Source organism: Gadus morhua, chromosome 20, assembly GCF_902167405.1.
Source record: "Gadus morhua chromosome 20, gadMor3.0, whole genome shotgun sequence".
NCBI classification, from domain to species: Eukaryota; Metazoa; Chordata; class Actinopteri; order Gadiformes; family Gadidae; genus Gadus; species Gadus morhua.
In genome coordinates, this window is record NC_044067.1 from 22,466,094 (window position 1) to 22,485,929 (window position 19,836).

General features: G+C 44.8%; 1 protein-coding gene across 3 annotated transcripts in view; it reads left to right on the top strand.

Moving 5' to 3' along the window:
• arsh (arylsulfatase H) overlaps nt 1-19,435 on the top strand; it is a 60,034-nt gene extending 40,599 nt beyond the window's left edge. For all 3 annotated transcript variants that reach the window (XM_030343874.1, XM_030343875.1, XM_030343873.1), the window contains 9 exons: nt 52-173; nt 6,767-6,889; nt 7,035-7,237; nt 14,923-15,143; nt 15,545-15,681; nt 16,155-16,277; nt 17,356-17,515; nt 18,174-18,295; nt 18,669-19,435. In XM_030343874.1, coding sequence (XP_030199734.1) covers nt 52-173; nt 6,767-6,889; nt 7,035-7,237; nt 14,923-15,143; nt 15,545-15,681; nt 16,155-16,277; nt 17,356-17,515; nt 18,174-18,295; nt 18,669-19,105 — 1,648 coding nt within the window. In that variant the 3' untranslated portion in view covers nt 19,106-19,435. The remainder of the gene's footprint in view (nt 1-51; nt 174-6,766; nt 6,890-7,034; nt 7,238-14,922; nt 15,144-15,544; nt 15,682-16,154; nt 16,278-17,355; nt 17,516-18,173; nt 18,296-18,668) is intronic.
• Nucleotides 19,436-19,836: the final 401 nt, after the last annotated feature.

Consider the following 19,836-nt stretch of genomic DNA (forward strand, 5'->3'; position numbering starts at 1 on the left):
CCCTCTCACTCTAACCCTCTCTCCCTTTCCCTCTACCTCTCTTTCCTCCAGGACGCCCAACATAGACCGCCTGGCTCTGGAAGGCGTGAAGCTGAGTCAACACATCGCGGCGGCTCCTCTGTGCACCCCGAGCCGTGCAGCGTTCCTGACCGGACGCTACGCACTGCGCTCAGGTAGAGCACAGGCACTCCTTTATGCTCCTCCTGAGGAGAGAGCTGCAGCCAGTTTCACACTTACCACTCACCGTTTTCCACTACTGCTCGAACTCACTGCTGCAGTTCTCTCTTGTGTCTGTTATAAAGCAGTAGACCCGTTTCACAAGAAGTCTTTGTAGGAGAAACACAGTTCATACCACTACGACTCTGGGTCTGCTCCTCTCATGTACCAGGGCAGCTACTGGTGAAGACACCACACATGGATTATGGACCGTGTGTGATATCTTCCCTAGTGTCTTCCCCTATAGACTTCCCTAGTCTATTGCCCGTGACCTGGTACATAAAGGAGCAGAACCACATTCAGTTGCAAAATCTTTTGCAATAATGAATTATGGTATATTATTTCATCATTGAATGGTATTGTGTGGTCTTGGAATCAAGATATTAACCTTTTGTGATGAATTGTTTTATAGTCGACTGTTGTTTTTCACCGTAAATAAATCAGGATGAAAAGATAGGCTCTTCAAATGATCAACGTATGAGGTGTGAAACAGAGAAAGGGAAAATGTCTGGGCATGTGGTTGAAACTTATAATGTGGTGTACTATAACATTTGATGTGCAATGATGGCGTTTATCCCGAGGTGATCCTAAAGTTGGTTTTGCCGCAGCTTTTAAATTGGTCAGCAAACCAAACCTCTGTAAATGGCAGTGTGGCACCCTGTGGCTGGGATGTAAAACGTATTCTTACATGTCATCAAGTACTAAAGTGAACAAGCAGCTCCAGGTGAAGCATTTGCATCTATGTAGAAGTGGTGAACATGTTATATGAATGCATCAACAGTACGTTCTGATCAGGGGTTTGTTTCTCAAAAGCCTAGTTGCTAACTTCCTTAGCAACCTACCTCTTAGGGGCTCAAAGGTTAATAGGAAAGTGTTCCCCAAAACCATTTCACCTACATTGAAAGCTCTAAAGTTATTAAACTCCATAGTACTAGGTAAGTTAAGGCTTTCTGACTGTTTCCCAACAACATAGTGTCTGGCTGAGCCCTTATTAGGTACTCACAAAGTGAAAAGGCATATTTTATTAATTGGCTCTAGGGCTGTTAGGTCTATATTATGTCACACACTTCCTGGATATTCATGGTCACATGAGCAATTTCATTCTTCTTTGTATTTTTTGAGCAATTAGCATTCCGAGTTAGTGCAGTACCGCCACCAAATGTTAGGTTGTGGAACATCACTGGACATTTAATGGCTCACAAATATTTTCTTTAAAGGAGACATATTATGGTGTTTTCCCAACAACTAAACATAGTATATGAGTTCTAGAAAACATGTTTTTGAAGCTGTTTGCTGGAAATAGCTTTTAGGAAAAAAAAATCTTGCCTGCTGCTATTCCCATCTGTTTCAGTCCCTTCAGAATGCGTTGTTTCTGGTGTCTGTAGCTTTAATGCAAATTAGCTGCTCCCCATTGACCAATTTGTTGCCGTTTGCGGACTCCTGGAGCTCTATATCTATATAATATAATATCATAATAATAATAATAATATTGTATTTATATAATATTATATCTAATATTGCCAAGGTTGCCTACGTCAAAGCAGGGCAACTTTCGCATTCATGCTGTAACCACTAAGAGAGTAAACAAAGGGAAACTTAGACACACTGCTAACCTTGAAATGCTCCCCCAGAGTTCTCCTAGTAAATTATTTACAGGCCTCCCACATATTCTGCAAATTTTTTCGATGACTTCACAGAATTATTGTCTAGCACCTCCACAGAATTTGACTGTCTAGTTATAACTGGTGACTTCAATTTTCATACTGAGGATTTGAATGACAAGTGTGCAAAAAAACTTTTTGCCATTTTGGACACATTTGAACTGTCTCAACATGTGAAAGAGGCTACTCATTGTAAGGGGCACACTCTAGACCTGGTTATCACAAAGGGCCTCAATGTTTCTGATCTCTCTGTGACTGATCCTTCCTTGTCTGACAACTTTTGTGTTTTCTTTAACATATCTTTTATTCCCGACATACAGACAAAATCAAACTGTCAAAAAACGGTATATCAATGAAGATTCTAATGTACTTTTTAAAAAGGCCATCTCCTTGCTACCACCTCTAAACCCATGTTCTGCTGATGATCTTGTAGAAAACTTTAATTTGAAAATTTTGAAAGTCATAGATGTCATTGCACCTTATAAGGTTCAAACGATTTCTGGAAAGCAAAAGGCACCCTGGAGAAAAGCTGCTTCTGTAACAGCACAGAAAAAGGAATGCAGGAAGGTTGAACGCATCTGGCGTAAAACAAAACTTCATATTCACCATGATATCTATACAGAGAGCCTACGTGCCTACAATTTAGACTTAAAAAATGCCAGAGAAATATTTTTCTCCAATATCATTAAAACCAACACTAATAATGCAAAAACCCTATTTGCAACTGTTGACAGACTGACCAACCCCCCAACAGAAATTCCACCTGATCTCCATTCCACGCAGAAATGCAATGAGTTTGCAGCTTTTTATATTGATAAAATTGAAGGTATCAGACGTGCCATCAATATCTCCACGTCAAACAAAAATGTTGGACTACCACCCTGTTCAGGCAAAAATTACGTGGCAAGGATGGCATGCTTTAATGTTATAGACTCTCAAAATCTTGTGGAAACTGTGACACAACTAAAGCCATCCACCTGTTGCCTTGATACTATACCTACCAACCTCTTTAAGAATGTTTTCGACTGCCTAGCAGTAGACATATTGCAGATAGTTAACAACTCTCTCCAGTCAGGCAAGTTCCCAAAAGCTTTGAAAACTGCAGTGATTAAACCCCTTTTAAAAAAGCGGAGCCTAGATGCCTCTATTATTAACATCTACAGACCAATATCAAATCTACCCTTCATAAGTAAAATCATTGAGAAAGTTGTCCTCCAGCAACTAAATCACTTCCTGGCATCAACTGGTTGCTATGACACCTTCCAATCAGGATTTCGACCCCTGCACAGCACTGAGACCGCCCTTATTAAAGTTGTAAACGACATCCGTCTTAACACAGACTCTGGCAAAACCTCAATACTAATGCTACTTGACCTCAGTGCTGCATTCGACACTGTAGACCATACATTACTTCTGGAAAGGTTAGAAAACTAGGTGGGGCTTTCAGGCACTGTCTTAAATTGGTTCAGGTCCTACCTACAAAATAGGAACTACTTTGTTTCCATTGGCGACTTTGTATCAGGATCAACCAACGTGACATGTGGAGTCCCACAAGGTTCGATCTTAGGACCCTCTTTATTCAACATCTACATGCTCCCACTAGGGCAAATCATGCAAAATTACAATGTTGACCATCATTGCTATGCTGATGTCACGCAAATCTATGTATCGCTATCACCAAATGACTATCGGCCCATAGATCTGCTGTGCCATTGCATTGAGCAAGTGAAGGAATGGATGTGCCGAAATTTCCTTCAACTAAATGAGGACAAAACAGAGATAATTGTATTTGGTTCTAAAACGGAAAGGCTTAAAGTAACCCAACACCTTCACTCTCTGTCCCTGAAAACCTCAATCAAAGCCATAAATCTAGGGGTTATCATGGATTCAGATTTACATTTTGACAGTCACATCAAATCAGTTACAAAATCGGCATATTATCACCTTAAAAATGTAGCAAGACTTAGAGGGCTCATGTCCACCGAAGACTTACAAAAACTTGTACATGCCTTTATCACTAGTAAGCTTGATTACTGCAATGGTCTCCTTACAGGTCTCCCAAAACAAACTCTGAGGAAGCTTCAGCTTGTTCAGAATGCTGCTGCTAGAGTTCTAACAAAGACCAATTCTGAAATCGTTACATTGGCTTCCTGTAGGTCAGATAATTGATTTTAAAATCATGTTGCTAACCTATAAATCCCTACATGGTTTAGGCCCAAAATATATAACTGATATGCTTCCACTACATCAGCCTTCTAGACCACTAAGATCCTCTGAGACCAATCTGTTAATTATCCCCAGAGTAAACACAAAACATGGGAAAGCAGGATTTAGTTACTATGCAACAAATAGCTGAAATAAACTCCGAGGATTTAAGACTTGCCCCAACTCTGAGCATCTTTAAAACAAGACTGAAGACTTTTATGTTTGCTATAGCTTTCTAAAAAGCTTTTTTTAACTTTGCCTTTATTTTTTATTTTAATACTAAAATGCCTTTTTCTATTTTACCCATTTCTTTGCATATGTTTTTCTTTTACTTATCTATTATTTTATTTTATTGTATGACAATGTTTATATGTGAAGCACTTTGAGTCTGCCTTGTGTATGAAAAGTGCTATATAAATAAAGTTGCCTTGCCTTGCCTTGCCTAATATCACGGCCAAAAGCTATGTGCGCCTCGGATGATATTATGAATCATAAAGACTGCGTCTGACGTCTCTGGTACTTCCACAACAAGTAAAGACTTGTAGTGGGGGTAATCTCGGCCGTGGTTGAGAAGAATTGGGGGAAACGAACTTTGGCCTTGACTCTCTGTAGTCCATATTGAACGACATGGAGGAGAAAGGGATTGCACTCCGGGAGCTGAGCTGCCGCACTGCCGCCGAGCTCCGCCGAAAATTAATTATTGATTAATCCTGTGGTCGCTCATTACTGTGAATGAATAAATGTCACTTGGAGAAGAACTGTTGATGAAAAGCAATATCCCACTGGGGGTCATGCAGTTATGAATATCAGCAGTAATTGTTGGTGAGTAATGGCCAATGGCCTTTATATGTTGTCTGTTTTTGCCCTCTACTATGAATTTAATGTCTCCTCGAGGGAGTGGATAAGGACTAGCCTGGCATCGCTAGACCAATGCAAACTGCAAAATGTCTGGGACCGCTCCCTTAATTTTCCATTTTCCAAGGGGAGTCAGTGTCTCCAACGCGGCAGACACAATGCCTCTGGGCGCCATTGGACAGGCCACCGGCCAATCACATAACGCTTTAGTTGCATTCGTTCTTTCTGGAAGGAACTTGGAGTAGAGCTGCTGCTTCTCTGCTTAGAAAGGAGTCAGTTGAGGTGTTTCATCTGGTAAGGCTGCTCACTGGGCGCCTCCCTGGGGAGGTGTTCCAAGCACGTCCAGTGGGGAGGAGACCTCGGGGAAGACCCAGGACTAGGTGGAGAGATGATATCTCAACATTGGCCTCCCCCCGTCAGAGCTGGTCAATGTGGACCAGGAAAGGGAAGTCTGGGGCCCCCTGCTAGAGCTCCTGCCCTGCGACCCGACCCCGGTAAAGTGGATTTGCAGATGAGGATGAGGATTGTTCTTCTTTTAGTGAAAATATACCGTCCACTTTGTTTAATACTGTCTCGATAACGGGATCGACAGACCGTTCTAGGTCAGCAGGAGCCAATTACATCCTCCATGGCGCTCCTCTGGATTATCCTGCCTCGTATTAGATAAACGGTTGTGTTTGGCCGTCTGTCTCGTACCGGTCTATGTGTCCGGTACAAGACAGGCCATCTGTTCCCAACTGGCCGAACAGGCGCTGCACTCTTTGGAATAACATCAGGCAGATGTGCACAGGCAAACCTTTTGACAGATAGACAGCTTCACACACATTCAATCATTCTAACCGAGAACCAGTTTGAGACTGATACTATACTTTACATTTTTTCATTTGGTGTTTTAACAGTCTGATGGTATTGACTGTGCATCTGTGAAAGTGTCTATTAGGAGTCCAAATTGCTAAATGCATATCAATATCTTTATCTGTCTAACGCAACATTGACCAATCAGATAATCGTATTATCCTTTTGATTGAGATGGGCTGTATGTATACGATTCGACTAAAACCACATTTGTGCGTGGGTAGCGTGGGTTGGAGGTAATGGATGAATGGATAAAAATGTTTGGACAATTGCATAAATGTTAGACCTGATCAACAGGGCAAATTAGGCAGCTTTGTGTTAACACACATTCACTGCCCTACTTAGATGAAAATGGACCCAACAGTATAAAACACAATCCAATACAATGTCAGGGATGTCAATATCTAAAATTATACCTTAAGACCACATGAGGTGATTGAGTGAGTAGGTCTTATCAATAAGAAACAATAGCTATTTTATAAATAAATCAATAACTTTGAAGAAGTGGGGTAAAAAGTAAATCCTTTTTTTAAATTGTTCTCTCAAGCAGGTGCTTTGTGCATACTTTATTTTCTATAAAGATCGGAAGCTTTTTAAAACTAAATTGCTATTTAGCAGATGTAGGGGCACTCCATTGACATAAGCAGTTTGTGGTCCTGATATCATCTACTGATCAGCAGAGCTGCAGCGAGTGTTACTGCAAGGGGTGGGGGGGGGGGGGGGGGGGGGGGGGGGGGGGTAGTTCAGTACTTATGAGCACTACGGATTAAAGGGTTTGGTATGCAATAGTCAACTGCATGGATCTGCATTCAAGCATGTTTCTATATTGATGCTATGTTGTGTTTGTTATGCGTCATGTGGGTTTGTGTCATATGCTCATGCTTGTGTGTGTACGTGCTCATATCGTCTGTGTGTGTGTGTGTGTGTGTGTGTGTGTGTGTGTGTGTGTGTGTGTGTGTGTGTGTGTGTCCCAGGGCTGGCCAGTAGTGGTCGTGTGCCTGTGCTGCTGTTTCTGGCTGGGTCAGGGGGATTGCCCCCCACAGAGACCACCTTTGCGAAGCGGCTCCAGAAGCAGGGGTACACCACCGGCCTCGTGGGTAACAAGAACCTGATTACACCTAAATACATAAATATGTTGTCAGCGCATAATACTGTGCATGTCGTGAAATAAAGAGTCAGGGCTCTACTCTCTGTCTCTCTTTCTCTCACTCACTCACTCACTCACTCACCCTCTCTCTCCAGGTAAATGGCACCTGGGTGTGAACTGCGTGAGCAGGGGAGACCACTGCCACCACCCCAACCAGCATGGCTTCCACTACTTCTATGGCCTTCCCTTCACCCTGTTCAACAACTGTGTTCCCGGGCAGCCCGTTGACGTGCTGGCCGACGTGGAGCAGGTCCTCAGGAGCCTATCCCAGCTGCTGGGGCTCGGTCTGCTCACGCTGGTACGTGTGTGTGTCTGGTGGTGGTTAGGGTAATCAAGGGGACTTGACTAACAATGCCAATGACGCGTACCATGAACATAGGAGAAGTGTTCTTTGTGGATGAGGGAGGCACTTAAAAATAGTTCTGAGCATTGTGTAGCATCTTATCACAGTCATCTTTGTTGTGTATGTGGAATGGGTTAACCTAGAGATCATTGTGCTTGGCACTTGGTTCTATGAACATCCTTACTGTACTGACAGATATATTGTTTCTCTTTCTTCTGACAAATACTACTTATTGTAAGTCGCTTTGGATGCCTAGTCATAGAGTGATGGTAGTAGTGCACCAGCAGCAAGGTCGTCAAATGGAATGACAAAAAAATATATATTTCTATCCATTTCTATTACCTTGTTTATTATCAAAAATAGGAATCGGCTTGCCCTTTTGTTTTTTTGCTATAAAAGGAAAATCTAAATGAGGATGTGCCATTCCATCCCAGGGCAGAGCGATGCCGGGGCGCACTGAGTGAGAGGTGGGACGTGGGCTTGTGTTTGTGTGACTAAAGCGTCCCAGCGGCTTTGCACCCTGCAGCGCTTGGTTGGCACGGCGATGAGCAGTGAGGCAGAATGCACTTAGTATCAGCCTGCTCTGGCCCTCGCTATGATATCCAGTCATAGTGATGAGCTCCGCCCCCCGGTGGCGGGCTGGTGGAGGAGCTGAGAGGGGGCCTGGTGGAGGAGCTGAGAGGGAGGCTGGTGGTGGAGCTGAGAGGGAGGCTGGTGGAGGAGCTGAGAGGGAGGCTGGTGGAGGAACAGTGAGGAGGGCTGGTGGTTGGGGCTAAGACAGAGAACGCTGTGTGGGTTGGATGGGGAGGACTCCCTGGGGAGCAGCCGTTTCTTGAGGTCGGTGGTAAAAACAACATACAGAGGTGTGCATTGAATAAAATATTTCTCAGCTGCAAATTTATAATTTCCCTAAATTGTAATATTATCTGGCAAATTGGGACAGGAAAATATAAGTTTCCAACCCGCAATAAATGAGCATCCCATTTTCGGGTTCAGGCACACCCCTAACACACACACTCACGGCACGCACGCACGCACGCACGCACGCACACACACACCTACACAATAATTTATTATTGTTAATAAAAATGAATAACAACTACAATAGTTCATAATCTGTATCAATATAATTATGACAATTAAAACATTGTATTTTTCTATTTAAGTAAAACATCCGATGTTGCAGCCTTAACCAGCATTAACTCCCATTGGTGCAACATGTCTTCCTCATGCAACACCACGAAGAAGCTCTTCAGCCTTTTCTGTGCTTTTCTAAATGCTGTGTGTGCTGACCCTCCTTGGAGGACTCGACCTGTGATAAGGGAATGTCACATCAAGGTCTGAAGAGCCGATGTCCCCGCGGCCATCAATCTCACCCTCTCCGGTCAGAGGAATGGTTTCTGTTCTGAACAGGATTGTTGGTGCGGGTTCCACTGCTTGCTTGAGACACTACTTTGGAATATCCATTTTTTGGTTTCTTATATGTTCACAACCTTGTGTTTGCCTACGACAATGTTCTGCCTAAGCCACTAAATCCAAGTTTCCACGGTTCTCCTCCTGCAGCCACTCAACCTGTAACAATCTGAGCCTGTCAGTGGCGCAAACGGCCATTTCAGAGGGCGTGCATTGATTGGCTCTAATGCCCCTCAGGCTTACATACAGCTGCCGACGGGCTGAAGTGCCTAGCTCAATACCGTACAATTTTAGATAAATGTGTCTGCATGAGTGCCAACTAATGCAGGCAAAAAATAAGTGGAAGCATGGTAAAGTAGGGTCAAGGTTGAAATGGACGTGGGAGGCTAGAGTCCAGACTGATCCGTGAAGCGAAAAACAACGTAAGTTGATAATAATAATAATAATAATAAATATAGCTGCGAGCAGCAATGTGGGTGTCAAGCGTAATCGGACTCGGTAGGCTAATTCTGCCGGATGGACGCAATCGGCCAGGGGGCTACATGACGACCGGAAATCGGCAATACCGACAGCCGGTGGGATGAGTAAATGGGAAAAGGACCCCACCTAGAGGTAAGGGCGCAATGCAGTCTGCCTGACAGAACAAATGTCACAAATACATAGGGGTATTCGGAACAATATCCCTAAAAGAGACACAATGTAAAGAAGCATCCGTTCTGGAGGTTGTTCGTGAAGCATCTAATCCAGTGGGAATTGCAGTTTATAATGTAGGTGGGCGGAATGATGAATATAGTCATTGTTGCATTATACATAAGTACCGCTTGTCGCCACACGAGTGCAGTGTCTACCCATTAATGAGCGCCGTCAAGTTTGATTGGCTGTCACGGCCAAACGGTTTTGAATTTGAGAAAGCGGTTTGATACATTTGTTCAGCTTGGTCGGAAGATCATATATGCCTAGTTCTATGAAGATTGGACATTGTAGTGTTCTCGTGCAGTGTGTTGTAACTCTGACTTAACACCGAGTTAAACCGTAGCCAATGAAGACAGAGTCGTAGTAAGGTTGACCATTTACTGTCACAATTCCTCATTAACAGACGGTGAAAACTGCAAATAAAAGAATACAAAAATACTGAATGTACATTTGACTAAACAGCATGTTGTACATAGTTGTAAATAATAATATAAACTGTCTAACACTGTATGAAGACGTTCTGATGCCAATTGCATTGATTTTAGTTTGTACACAATTGCTAACCAAAACGTTTTTAACAACACATCAAACATTATTTTTAACTAAATCCACTCTAATATATTATCTTAAACATGTCTTGCATTGATTAAACAAACTTACGGCATTGCCTCTTAGATGCTTTCATGTGGATGCTAGCGGATTACAATCAGAAGATGCACATGTCAGCCATTCCTTCTACAGAGGTAAGATTTTTAACAGGAAATGACGTCACAGGAAGTGACTAAACCGGAAGTGACATAATCGCAAACCTAAAATGGCAAAATAATCGGAATTTATACATTGGCTTATTTTAACCGTAAAGTAATTATTCACATCCGTTTTTACATATACATATTTAAGAAATCAATGTAAGAATATTAAATGAGTGCCAGGAGAGACAACACAGACATAATTTGTGGCCTGTGGAAATTTTCAACTGATTTTGACAACTTTCAACATAGCGGCCAAGTTTTGATGTTGCAATGAGAAATAATTCATAAGCTACATAAGGAGGTCTGGCAGTATCCTCAGACATTAAAAATAAGTTTGAAATGTACTCATGTGAAGAGAGAGAAGTTAAAACACGTCTTCATTAATTATAGCGCCCCCTATAGGTCAATGGTCACCAAATTCATTGAGTGTCCCCCTGATGATGTTATGGGTCTATGTATAAAGTTTGGTTATGATATGTCAAAGGGCTGCTGAGATATTGGCGTGTTTCCGGTTTGGCGGCTTCGCGGTCGAATATCATTGGCTGTCGCGGATATTTCTGCAAGAAATAATATACTAGCTATACGGGGAGGTCTGATAGTATCACTAGACATTGAAAATAAGTTTTAAATGTACTCATGTGAAGAGAGAGGAGTCAAAACACATCGACATTAATAACAGCGCCCCCTAGAGGTCAAATCTCACCAGATTTATTCAGTGTCACCTTTATGGGGTCATGGGTCTATGTACCAAGGTTGGTTATGATATGTCAAAGGGCTGCTGAGATATGGGCTTGCATCCGGTTTGGCGGATTTGATTGGCTTTAGCGGGCAAACGGTTTTGAATTTGACAAATCTATTCGATGTTTTTTATCAAGCATGGCCAGAAGATCATGTGTGCCAAGTTCCGAGATGATTGGACAAGATTTGCGATAGAAGTAGCACTTTGAAGGTTTTTGACATAAACCAAGATGGCGGACATATACGTCATGGCGCAATGACGTCATAGGGTGTGTTGAACTGGGCTTGGTTCAAGGAATCCAATGATACCTGGTTTGTGAAAATTAGTCAAATAGGTCGAAAGTTATGAACATGAATGCATGTGCAACTTTGACCTGTTGGTGGCGCTAGAGCTGTTGGGCTAGCAACCTGAGATTGGCTTAATGGGCTAATGGGGCTGTCCTGAACCAGTGTGCCAAATTTCACAACTTTTCGCCAAGCGGTTCTATGGGCTGCCATTGACTCCCATGGCAGCGTAATAATAATAAGAACTCATACAAAAACAATAGGTTGTCTCGCAACGTAGTTGCTTGACACCCAATAATACATTTAATTTAGAGGCGCCTTTCAAGACACCCAAGGTCACCTTACAGAGCATATAGTCATCATACATTTTTTAAAAAGCAAGACATTGTGGAATAAATAAATAAATAAATAAATAAATAAATGCTGGGTGCTGAACAGCTGAATGACCGGGCACCCATTGAAGTGAGTCGTGATGTGGGGATACATAGTAGTCCAGCAGAGGTTGAGCGGAGGGAGCGGGAGGGAGTGTATTCTTGGAGGAGGTCGCAGAGATAACTGGGGGCTAGGTTGTGGAGAGCTTTGTAGGTGAGGAGTAGGGTTTTGTATTGGATGCGGTAGTGTACTGGGAGCCAGTGAAGTTGAATGAGGACAGGGGTGATGTGGTCAGATGATTTGGTGCGGGTGATGATCCGGGCGGCTGAGTTCTGAATGATCTGCAGTCTGTTGATAAGTTTGGTGGGGAGTCCGGTGAGGAGGGCGTTGCAGTAGTCTATGCGTGATGTGACAAATGAGTGAACTAGGATTTCAGCGCTGGATTGGGTCAGTAATGGGCGGAGTCTGGCGATGTTGCGGAGGTGGAAGAATGCAGTCCGGGTGATGTTGTGAATATGGGGTGCGAATGAGAGGGTGTTGTCCAGGATGACGCCGAGGCTCTTGACTTTGGAGGAGAAGGGTACTGGGAATCCATCGATAATTATGAGTGGAGCTGGGGTGTGTTGTGATTTAGTGAGGGTGGATTTGGATCCGATGAGCAGGGCCTCGGTCTTGTTTCCATTGAGTTTCAGGAAGTTCCTGCTCAACCAGCTCCGGATCTCTTCCAAGCACGTGATGAGGGAGGTGGGGGGGATGGCAGCGGTGGGTTTGGTGGAGATGTAGACCTGTGTGTCGTCACCGTAGCAATGAAAATGGACCCCATGGTGATGGAGGAGTGTGCCCAGCGGGAGGAGGGGTAAGTGGTGAAGAGGAGTGGACCCAAGACTGACCCCTGGGGGACGCTCAGTGAGACACCTGAACACCCAGACTTGTGGTTGCTTAGTTGAACAAATTGTTGACTGCCGGTGAGGTAGGATGTAAACCAGGAGAGTGCAGCACCAGTGATCCCAATACCAGCTAGGCGGTCCAAAAGCAGAGGGTGAGAGATGGTGTCGAATGCTGCGCTGAGATCGAGGAGGATGAGAATGGTGTGTAATCCAGAGTCGGCTGCAAGGAGGAGGTCGTTGGTGATTTTGACTAGGGCTGTTTCAGTGCTGTGTTTTGGACGGAAGCCAGATTGAACGGTTCGTGGAGATTGTTAGTGTCGAGGTGGGACTGTAGTTGTGCGGCAACCACCCTTTCAAGTGTTTTGGAGATGAAAGGGAGATTGGCGATGGGCCGGTAATGGTTAAGGTCAGTTGGGTCAGCACCAGGTTTTTTTAGGATGGGAGTGATGGCAGCCAGTGTGGTAGAAATTAACCTTACATTCTATGTTAAACTATGATTATTATTAGGCCTACATATCATATATATACTTTAATGGTGGAGAAGAGCTGATCACCTCTAACCTAGATGTTGTGTGCCATGTGACACCAGTGAGTGGGTCCAGGATATTCTCACCTGATGGGCCATGTGATACATCAGTCAGAGAGTCCAGTCTACTCCCATATTGATGTACTCTCTGAAGACAATGCTTACATTCACACATGTGCATCATCTCTGTTTGTATAAGGATAATATATGTTCTAAGGTCACATTGGGATTCAGAAGACATAGGAGTATGCTGACATCCACACAGTATGACCCTGATGGGAAATTCTATATTTGATGAAAGTCCAACTTTGTATTGTGTAAAATTCGGGGATATAAGGAGCTGTCTGGGATTCATTCAGTAGTGTGTATTCGCGAATACCATTCAGCTTTGTTGTCTCTCGTTTGCGGGTGGCAATAAACTCTCCATCTATACTTGACCTGGACTCCCCGATTCCTCTTGCTTTTTAGCTAGTTGAAGTGAATTAGATAAGTTGTTAATAGAAATCCCACAACACCAGCTTGAGAGTGGGGGGTACAGTACCAGTAGTGAGGGAGGAGTTAATTATGTTGGTGATCATGGGGGAGATGGACGGAAGACATGCTTTGACAAGGGAGGTGGGAAGAGGATCGAGCTGACAGGTGGTGGTTTTGGCTTTGCGGATGAGTTCTGAAACGGTCTGTTCTGTTACTAGGGTGAAGTCAGAGAGGGAGCTGATGAGAGGTTGGCCAGAGGTGATCATCCAGGGTGGGTCATCAGAGGGGGTGCGAGATGAGGCCAGTTGTTGGTGAATGGTGTTGATTTTAGAGCTGAAGAAGTCAAGGAACGCAGTGCATTGGGTGGTGGAAATGTCTGGAGGGAGAGATTTAGGAGGCTGAAGTAAGTGGCTGACTGTTAAGAAGAGGACTCTGCTGTTGCCTGTACCAGTGTTGATGAGGTTGGAGTAGTATGAGGTTTTGGCAGTGGTGAGGGCATTCTTGTAGTGATGGAGGTGGTCCGAATACATTTGGCGGTGTACAGTGAGTTGAGTTTTATTGTAGAGTCGCTCCAGTCGACGACCAGTGGCTTTGAGCTGGCGCAGATGAGGAGTGAACCAGGGAGCAGTGTGGGTGAATGAGACTGAGCGGGTTTTCAGGGGGGCCAGGGTGGTGAGGGAGGAGGAGAGGCAGTTATTGTAGTGAGTCACCAGGTCAGTCAGGGAGGAAGCTGGGGGAGGGTTGGGTTAGGAGCTGATCATGGTGGAGAGGTCTGTGGTGTTGATAAGTTTGATGTTTCTGAAGGAGATGGTCCGTTGTTCCTTGGTTTTGTGTAGTTGGGTATGAATGTCAAAAAGTACAGCTTTGTGCTCAGAGATGGGGAAATCAATGACATCAATGTTAGTGGGAGTGATGTCAGTGCAGCAGATTAAATCCAGAATGTGACCTTTGTTATGGGTTGGGAGGTTGACATGTTGTGTGATGCGTTGATGCGTTGTGTGACGGCTCTCTTGATGTGATCAGAACGATCTGTTAAGTGAGATTCAACATGAGGTCATGTGATCAGAACGATCTGTTTAATGAAACACAACGTGAGGTCATGTGATCAGACTGATCCGTGGACAGAAACACAACGTGAGGTCATGTAATCAGACCGATCCATGGAACACAACCTGAGGTCATGCGATCAGAAGGGTCTCAAGGCTGCACACCATGATGGAATCAGGGCTTCGGATAAACTCTGGGACCTGTGCAGCTTCCCCTGCTCCCCAGGTTGGACAGACGGGGCACAACCCAGCGGGACCACTGACATAAGAAAAAAAAAAAGATCAACCAAATCTGTTTTGAAAAGGTTAATCCTTTCTAAATGTCTTTGGCATTTCTGCAGCTTATCTGGACTGTTCACCCCTGTTGGGACGTGTGTGTCTCCTTGTGTCGCAGGTGGTGTGTAGTGGGTCGGGCTGTGTTTCTTATGGGGGTGTGTTTGGATTCCTGGTTCAGGTGTGTCTTCGTGCGCTGGGCCTCCTGAGTGTCAGCGTTGGTCTCCTGGTCGCACTGACCTGCCTCACCGCTGGGGGGGTGGCTGTGTGGTACGTCCCCTTCCGCTTCCTGCAGACCTGGAACTGCATCGTCATGAGGAACCAGGAGGTGGTGGAGCAGCCGCTGGTGATGGAGACCCTGGCTGAGAGGATGCTGAACGAGGCCCAACACTTCATATCAAGGTAAACGTTCCAGGTATTAGTACATCTGTAGGACTAATAGAGAGCAACAGTGTGGTTCCAAAAAGGAAAAATCCCATTCATTTTCTCCATAGTGATTTTGATTGGCGTGGCCCATATGGCTACGCCACTGCTTTGTTCCAGGCTTAAAACTCTTTATATAACGATTTTATGAAATGTCAATGGAGAAAATAAATGGGAAATTTACTTCTGGAACCATAACTGTTTAATAAAGCGGTCACTGTTGCGCTCTATATCAATATCATTTAAGTTTCATATTTTCGATTTTCTTAAATTTATGAGCACTAAAGAGAGTACTAGGCAATGTAGGCTCCTCAAGTAATAAGCCATGGACATGTTTAATCAGGATGAAGTTCTTAAGTGATTTATAATTCCCTCCGCAGGAATGCCCATCAGCCGTTTCTCCTCTTCTTTTCATTGGCTCACGTTCACACGCCACTCTTCAATAGCCCCGCCTTCGCTGGCAAAAGTCGCCACGGTGTCTATGGTGACAATGTTGAGGAAATGGACTGGATTATAGGTGTGTGTGTGTGATTGTGTTTGTGGAAATGTCTCGTTTCTCAGATGAGGGGTCATCCACATTTGATGCAGTGAAGTCTGCCATAATATGTACTGCAATCTTGTTTAAACTAACCGCCCAGTGTAACCTTATCCTCTGTGGCGGTCAGACAGGTGAAGTAATTTATGGATGCTCAAAGCGCTGCTGCATTAGCCTGGCCGCTTTAACACTCACACCATCAAGCTAACCTCAGGTCAAATAAAGATGATGGCAGAGGTTCCCATACATAATTTTAGTGGGATTTGATGCATATTCCTGACGTAAGTTGGAGATGCAGAGGGAAAGAAAGTGATATGAATATTAGAAGCTCCTGTTTACAACATGCACAAATCATTCTACCTAATGCAAGTTCTGGCCCCGTTTCAAGACATATTTGTGATAAATATGGAATTTATATGGGCCTCTAAATGTCTGAGGTTACCTCTCCTGTGCAGGTCAAGTGACTGAGACGGTTGATTCACTGGGGCTGGCCAACAACACCATGATGTACTTCACCTCAGACCACGGCGGACACATAGAAGACCCGCAACGGGGCGGCTGGAACGGGATTTATAAAGGTGAGGCTTCAGAATGGAACAGTTTTTATAAAGGTGAGGCTACCCAAAGGAACAGTTTTTATAAAGGTGGGGAATCCCAATGGAACAGTTTTTATAAAGACAGTGCTTCCCAATGGAACAGCTTTTATTAAGGTGAGGCTTCCCAATGGAACAGTTTTTCTAAGGGTGAGGCTTCAGAATGGAACAGTTTTTGTAAAGGTGAGGCTTCAGAATGGAACAGTTTTTATAAAGGTGAGACTTTCCAACGGTATCTGTAAGGTGAGGTTTGTGGGTTATAAAGCTCTTCTCTGCTTTCTGTCCGTATTCAGAAGGGAACACCAAAGCAGAAGAGACAGAGGTTCTAGATTTTAGTTTGTGGCAAATCTTAAGACACTTTGAGGCCTATAAAGCAGAATTTACAAAGAATTATAGAAATTGCAATCAACTTAAGATAAAAAACAACATACATTATAAAATCTTAATTGACTGCTGTGCAATTTCTCTTTGTGTTATTGAACTACTAATTCAACCTTTAAATAATACTTCTAATGAATAGAATAAAATAAACTTCAATGGATCAGCTGACTTTAACCTTTGGTTCATTTCTCCTGCAGGTGGGCACATCTCTTCAGCAAGAGAGCCCTGAAACAATTATACAGACAAAAAATATCACAAAAGACCCTACAAACCTAGACGCATCAATCAACGTGTTCACCAATATTGACACGGTTAACAGCAAATAACCTTTAAAAGCCTTGAGTACTTGAGTTTCTGAATTTGCCCGCCTCAGAGTTAGGGTGCATTATAACTCAATGCAGATTCCCCTATTTCTGTCTTTGTATGAGGATGTTAGGAACCATCCAGACATCAGAACTAGTGTTGTGTGTGATACATATGAATTGTCCTGAGATAAATATGCATAAGTGGGAGTGCATTGAATGCAGATGTGCCTTGCAGTGGCTCTCTTGTCCTCTGGCAGTACACATGTGTCTGTGTTACTGTAAACCGGCTGTTGGTGTCATCACCAGTCATCTGTCATCAGCACACCACCGCAGCACGCTAGCAGGGGGAAGCTTATCCCCTCTCTCTGTCCCTGCAGGGGGCAAGGCCATGGGGGGTTGGGAGGGGGGGATCCGGGTCCCGGGTATTTTCCGCTGGCCGGGAAGGCTGCCGGCGGGCCGGGTGGTTGACCAGCCCACCAGCCTCATGGACCTGTACCCCACCCTCAGGCACCTGGCCCAGGACACGGAGGCGGACAGGTAGGAGGGGGGGTGAGAAAGGGTTAGATCACTGTTGTATTATTGATTAAACCGCTCAACGCTCACCATATTCCTCATTTCCCATCTATTTTCTGATAACTTTATAAAGACTTTAGTTGTGCTACTATTGTACCTCTGCCTATTTGGACCGATTGCACTTATTACCGTCTCTGGAAAGAGGCGTTTTACCTGGCCCTCAGAGAGGATCGGGTTAGTGGGTGTAGTAAGGGGAAGAGGTGTTTTACCTGGTAGAGAGGGTGGGGTTAGTGGGTGTAGTTAGGTGTAGAGGTGTTTTACCTGGTAGAGAGGGTGGGGTTAGTGGGTGTAGTTAGGTGTAGAGGTGTTTTACCTGGTAGAGAGGGTGGGGTTAGTAGGTGTAGTTAGGTGTAGAGGTGTTTTACCTGGTAGAGAGGGTGGGGTTAGTAGGTGTAGTTAGGTGAGGAGGTGTTTTACCTGATAGAGAGGGTGGGGTTAGTGGGTGTAGTTAGATGGTGTAGAGGTGTTTTTATCGAATAAAAGGACCAATAAAAGCAGATCTGACCTGACAAGGGGGTAATGGCGGCTGGTTTGCAATGAACGGATGAGCATTATTCAGCCTCTGAGCAGGGCACCATGAGGGGAGCGGGGGTCTTCACCACGCTGTGTTGTGTCCCCTCAGGCCGCTGGACGGCCATGACCTCATGCCGCTGCTGGAGGGGCGGAGCCGGCGCTCGGAGCACCAGTTCATGTTGCACTACTGCGGCAGCTACCTCCACGCCGTGCGCTGGCAGCCCCCTGACTGTGAGTCCCTCCCTTCCACTCAGAGGACACCAGCCTCAGCCCCGCTCGGGCCCTGAGGTCGGGGCCGTGGTCCCGACAGAGCCTAACACCGTAGCCATGAGCTTGCTAGGAGCCAGGATGAATGACTAAGGTCAAGGGTCATGTAAGGGCAGCCGCTGTGATTTGAAGTGATAATCGGAGAATGAGAAAGTTCTTTATTTATCATGAATGACTATTTCTGTCATTCTTTGACCTCGCCAGATAAAAAAATTAAATATTAAAATCATATAAGTAATAAAATGCCATTTATTGAAGAAACAAAGCAGGTTGCTGGTGTGAATCCCCTGAGGAGCTGTGGTCTCCAGCCATGAAGCCTATTTGTCCTTGTCTCCAGGCGACTCCGTCTTCAAGGTTCACTACGTCACGCCCGTCTTCTCCCCGGCGGGCACGGGCGGCTGCTCCGACCAGGAGTTCTGCTCCTGTTACGGCGATCAAGTGACCTCCCACGACCCCCCGCTGGTCTACGACCTCCTCCACGACCCCACCGAGTCCCGCCCCCTCAGCCCCGCCAACGAGCGCAGATTCGCCGAGGTCCTGCGGCGCGTGGACGAGGCTGTGGCGGTACACCGGGGCACCCTGCCTGGGGGGCACCTAACCGAGGGCACCCTGAACGAGGGCCCTGTGACCAGGGGGCCCCGGACTCAGGGCCCCGAGCACGGCGTCCCCAACCAGATGTCCTGGGACCACATCCTGTGGAAGCCCTGGTTACAGCCGTGCTGCGGGACCTTCCCCTTCTGCGGCTGCCAGGACAACTCCCGGCCCCCCGGGTGAAGACGGACTCTCATTGGCCAGCTCGGATGACATGTGACAGCCTGGGAGCTTGTGAAGCATGTCTATGTGGCCTTGTGGTCCGTTCATGTTTGCAAACAATGGGCTGAGCGCAGACAAGCGCACACACGCAAATACGTACACCTGTATGTGAACGCACACACACCCGTATGCAGAGGATGCAGAGTTGACAACCAGTTGATTAGTCTGCAAGAAAGCAGATGGGAAAATGTCATGACGTTTCGGGCAAAAAAAATAGAAATGTGTTAAATTGATGCATTTATATGAAACTAACGATACATAAAATAATTGTATAAATACTATGAATGATTATAATTTGTCATGTATTCATTATTATATTGTGATGTACCAAAACATTGTTTAGCCAATTCAGCTCATCCAATGAATTGGGTTAATTATTAGTACTATTACCAAAAAGGTTGTTATCACTAACAAACTACATTTCAGTAAATTGATGATCTATTGTAAACTAGAACGCGTACTGATTGCAAAAATACACTGGGAGTTTCAGTTAATCCTATTCGACTCTAGAGGGCAGTGTTGGACCAGGTTTGACTTCCCGACCTTCGTGAGGCCCTTATGTAACTGGTGTCTCTTGGTGCAAAATGGGAAATCTACATGAGTGTAATTTCTAATGGCACCCCCTACTTCTTTCCCTCAAAGTGGCATATCGGTAACACAATACATACATATAGTGTAATTAATGTGGGTGG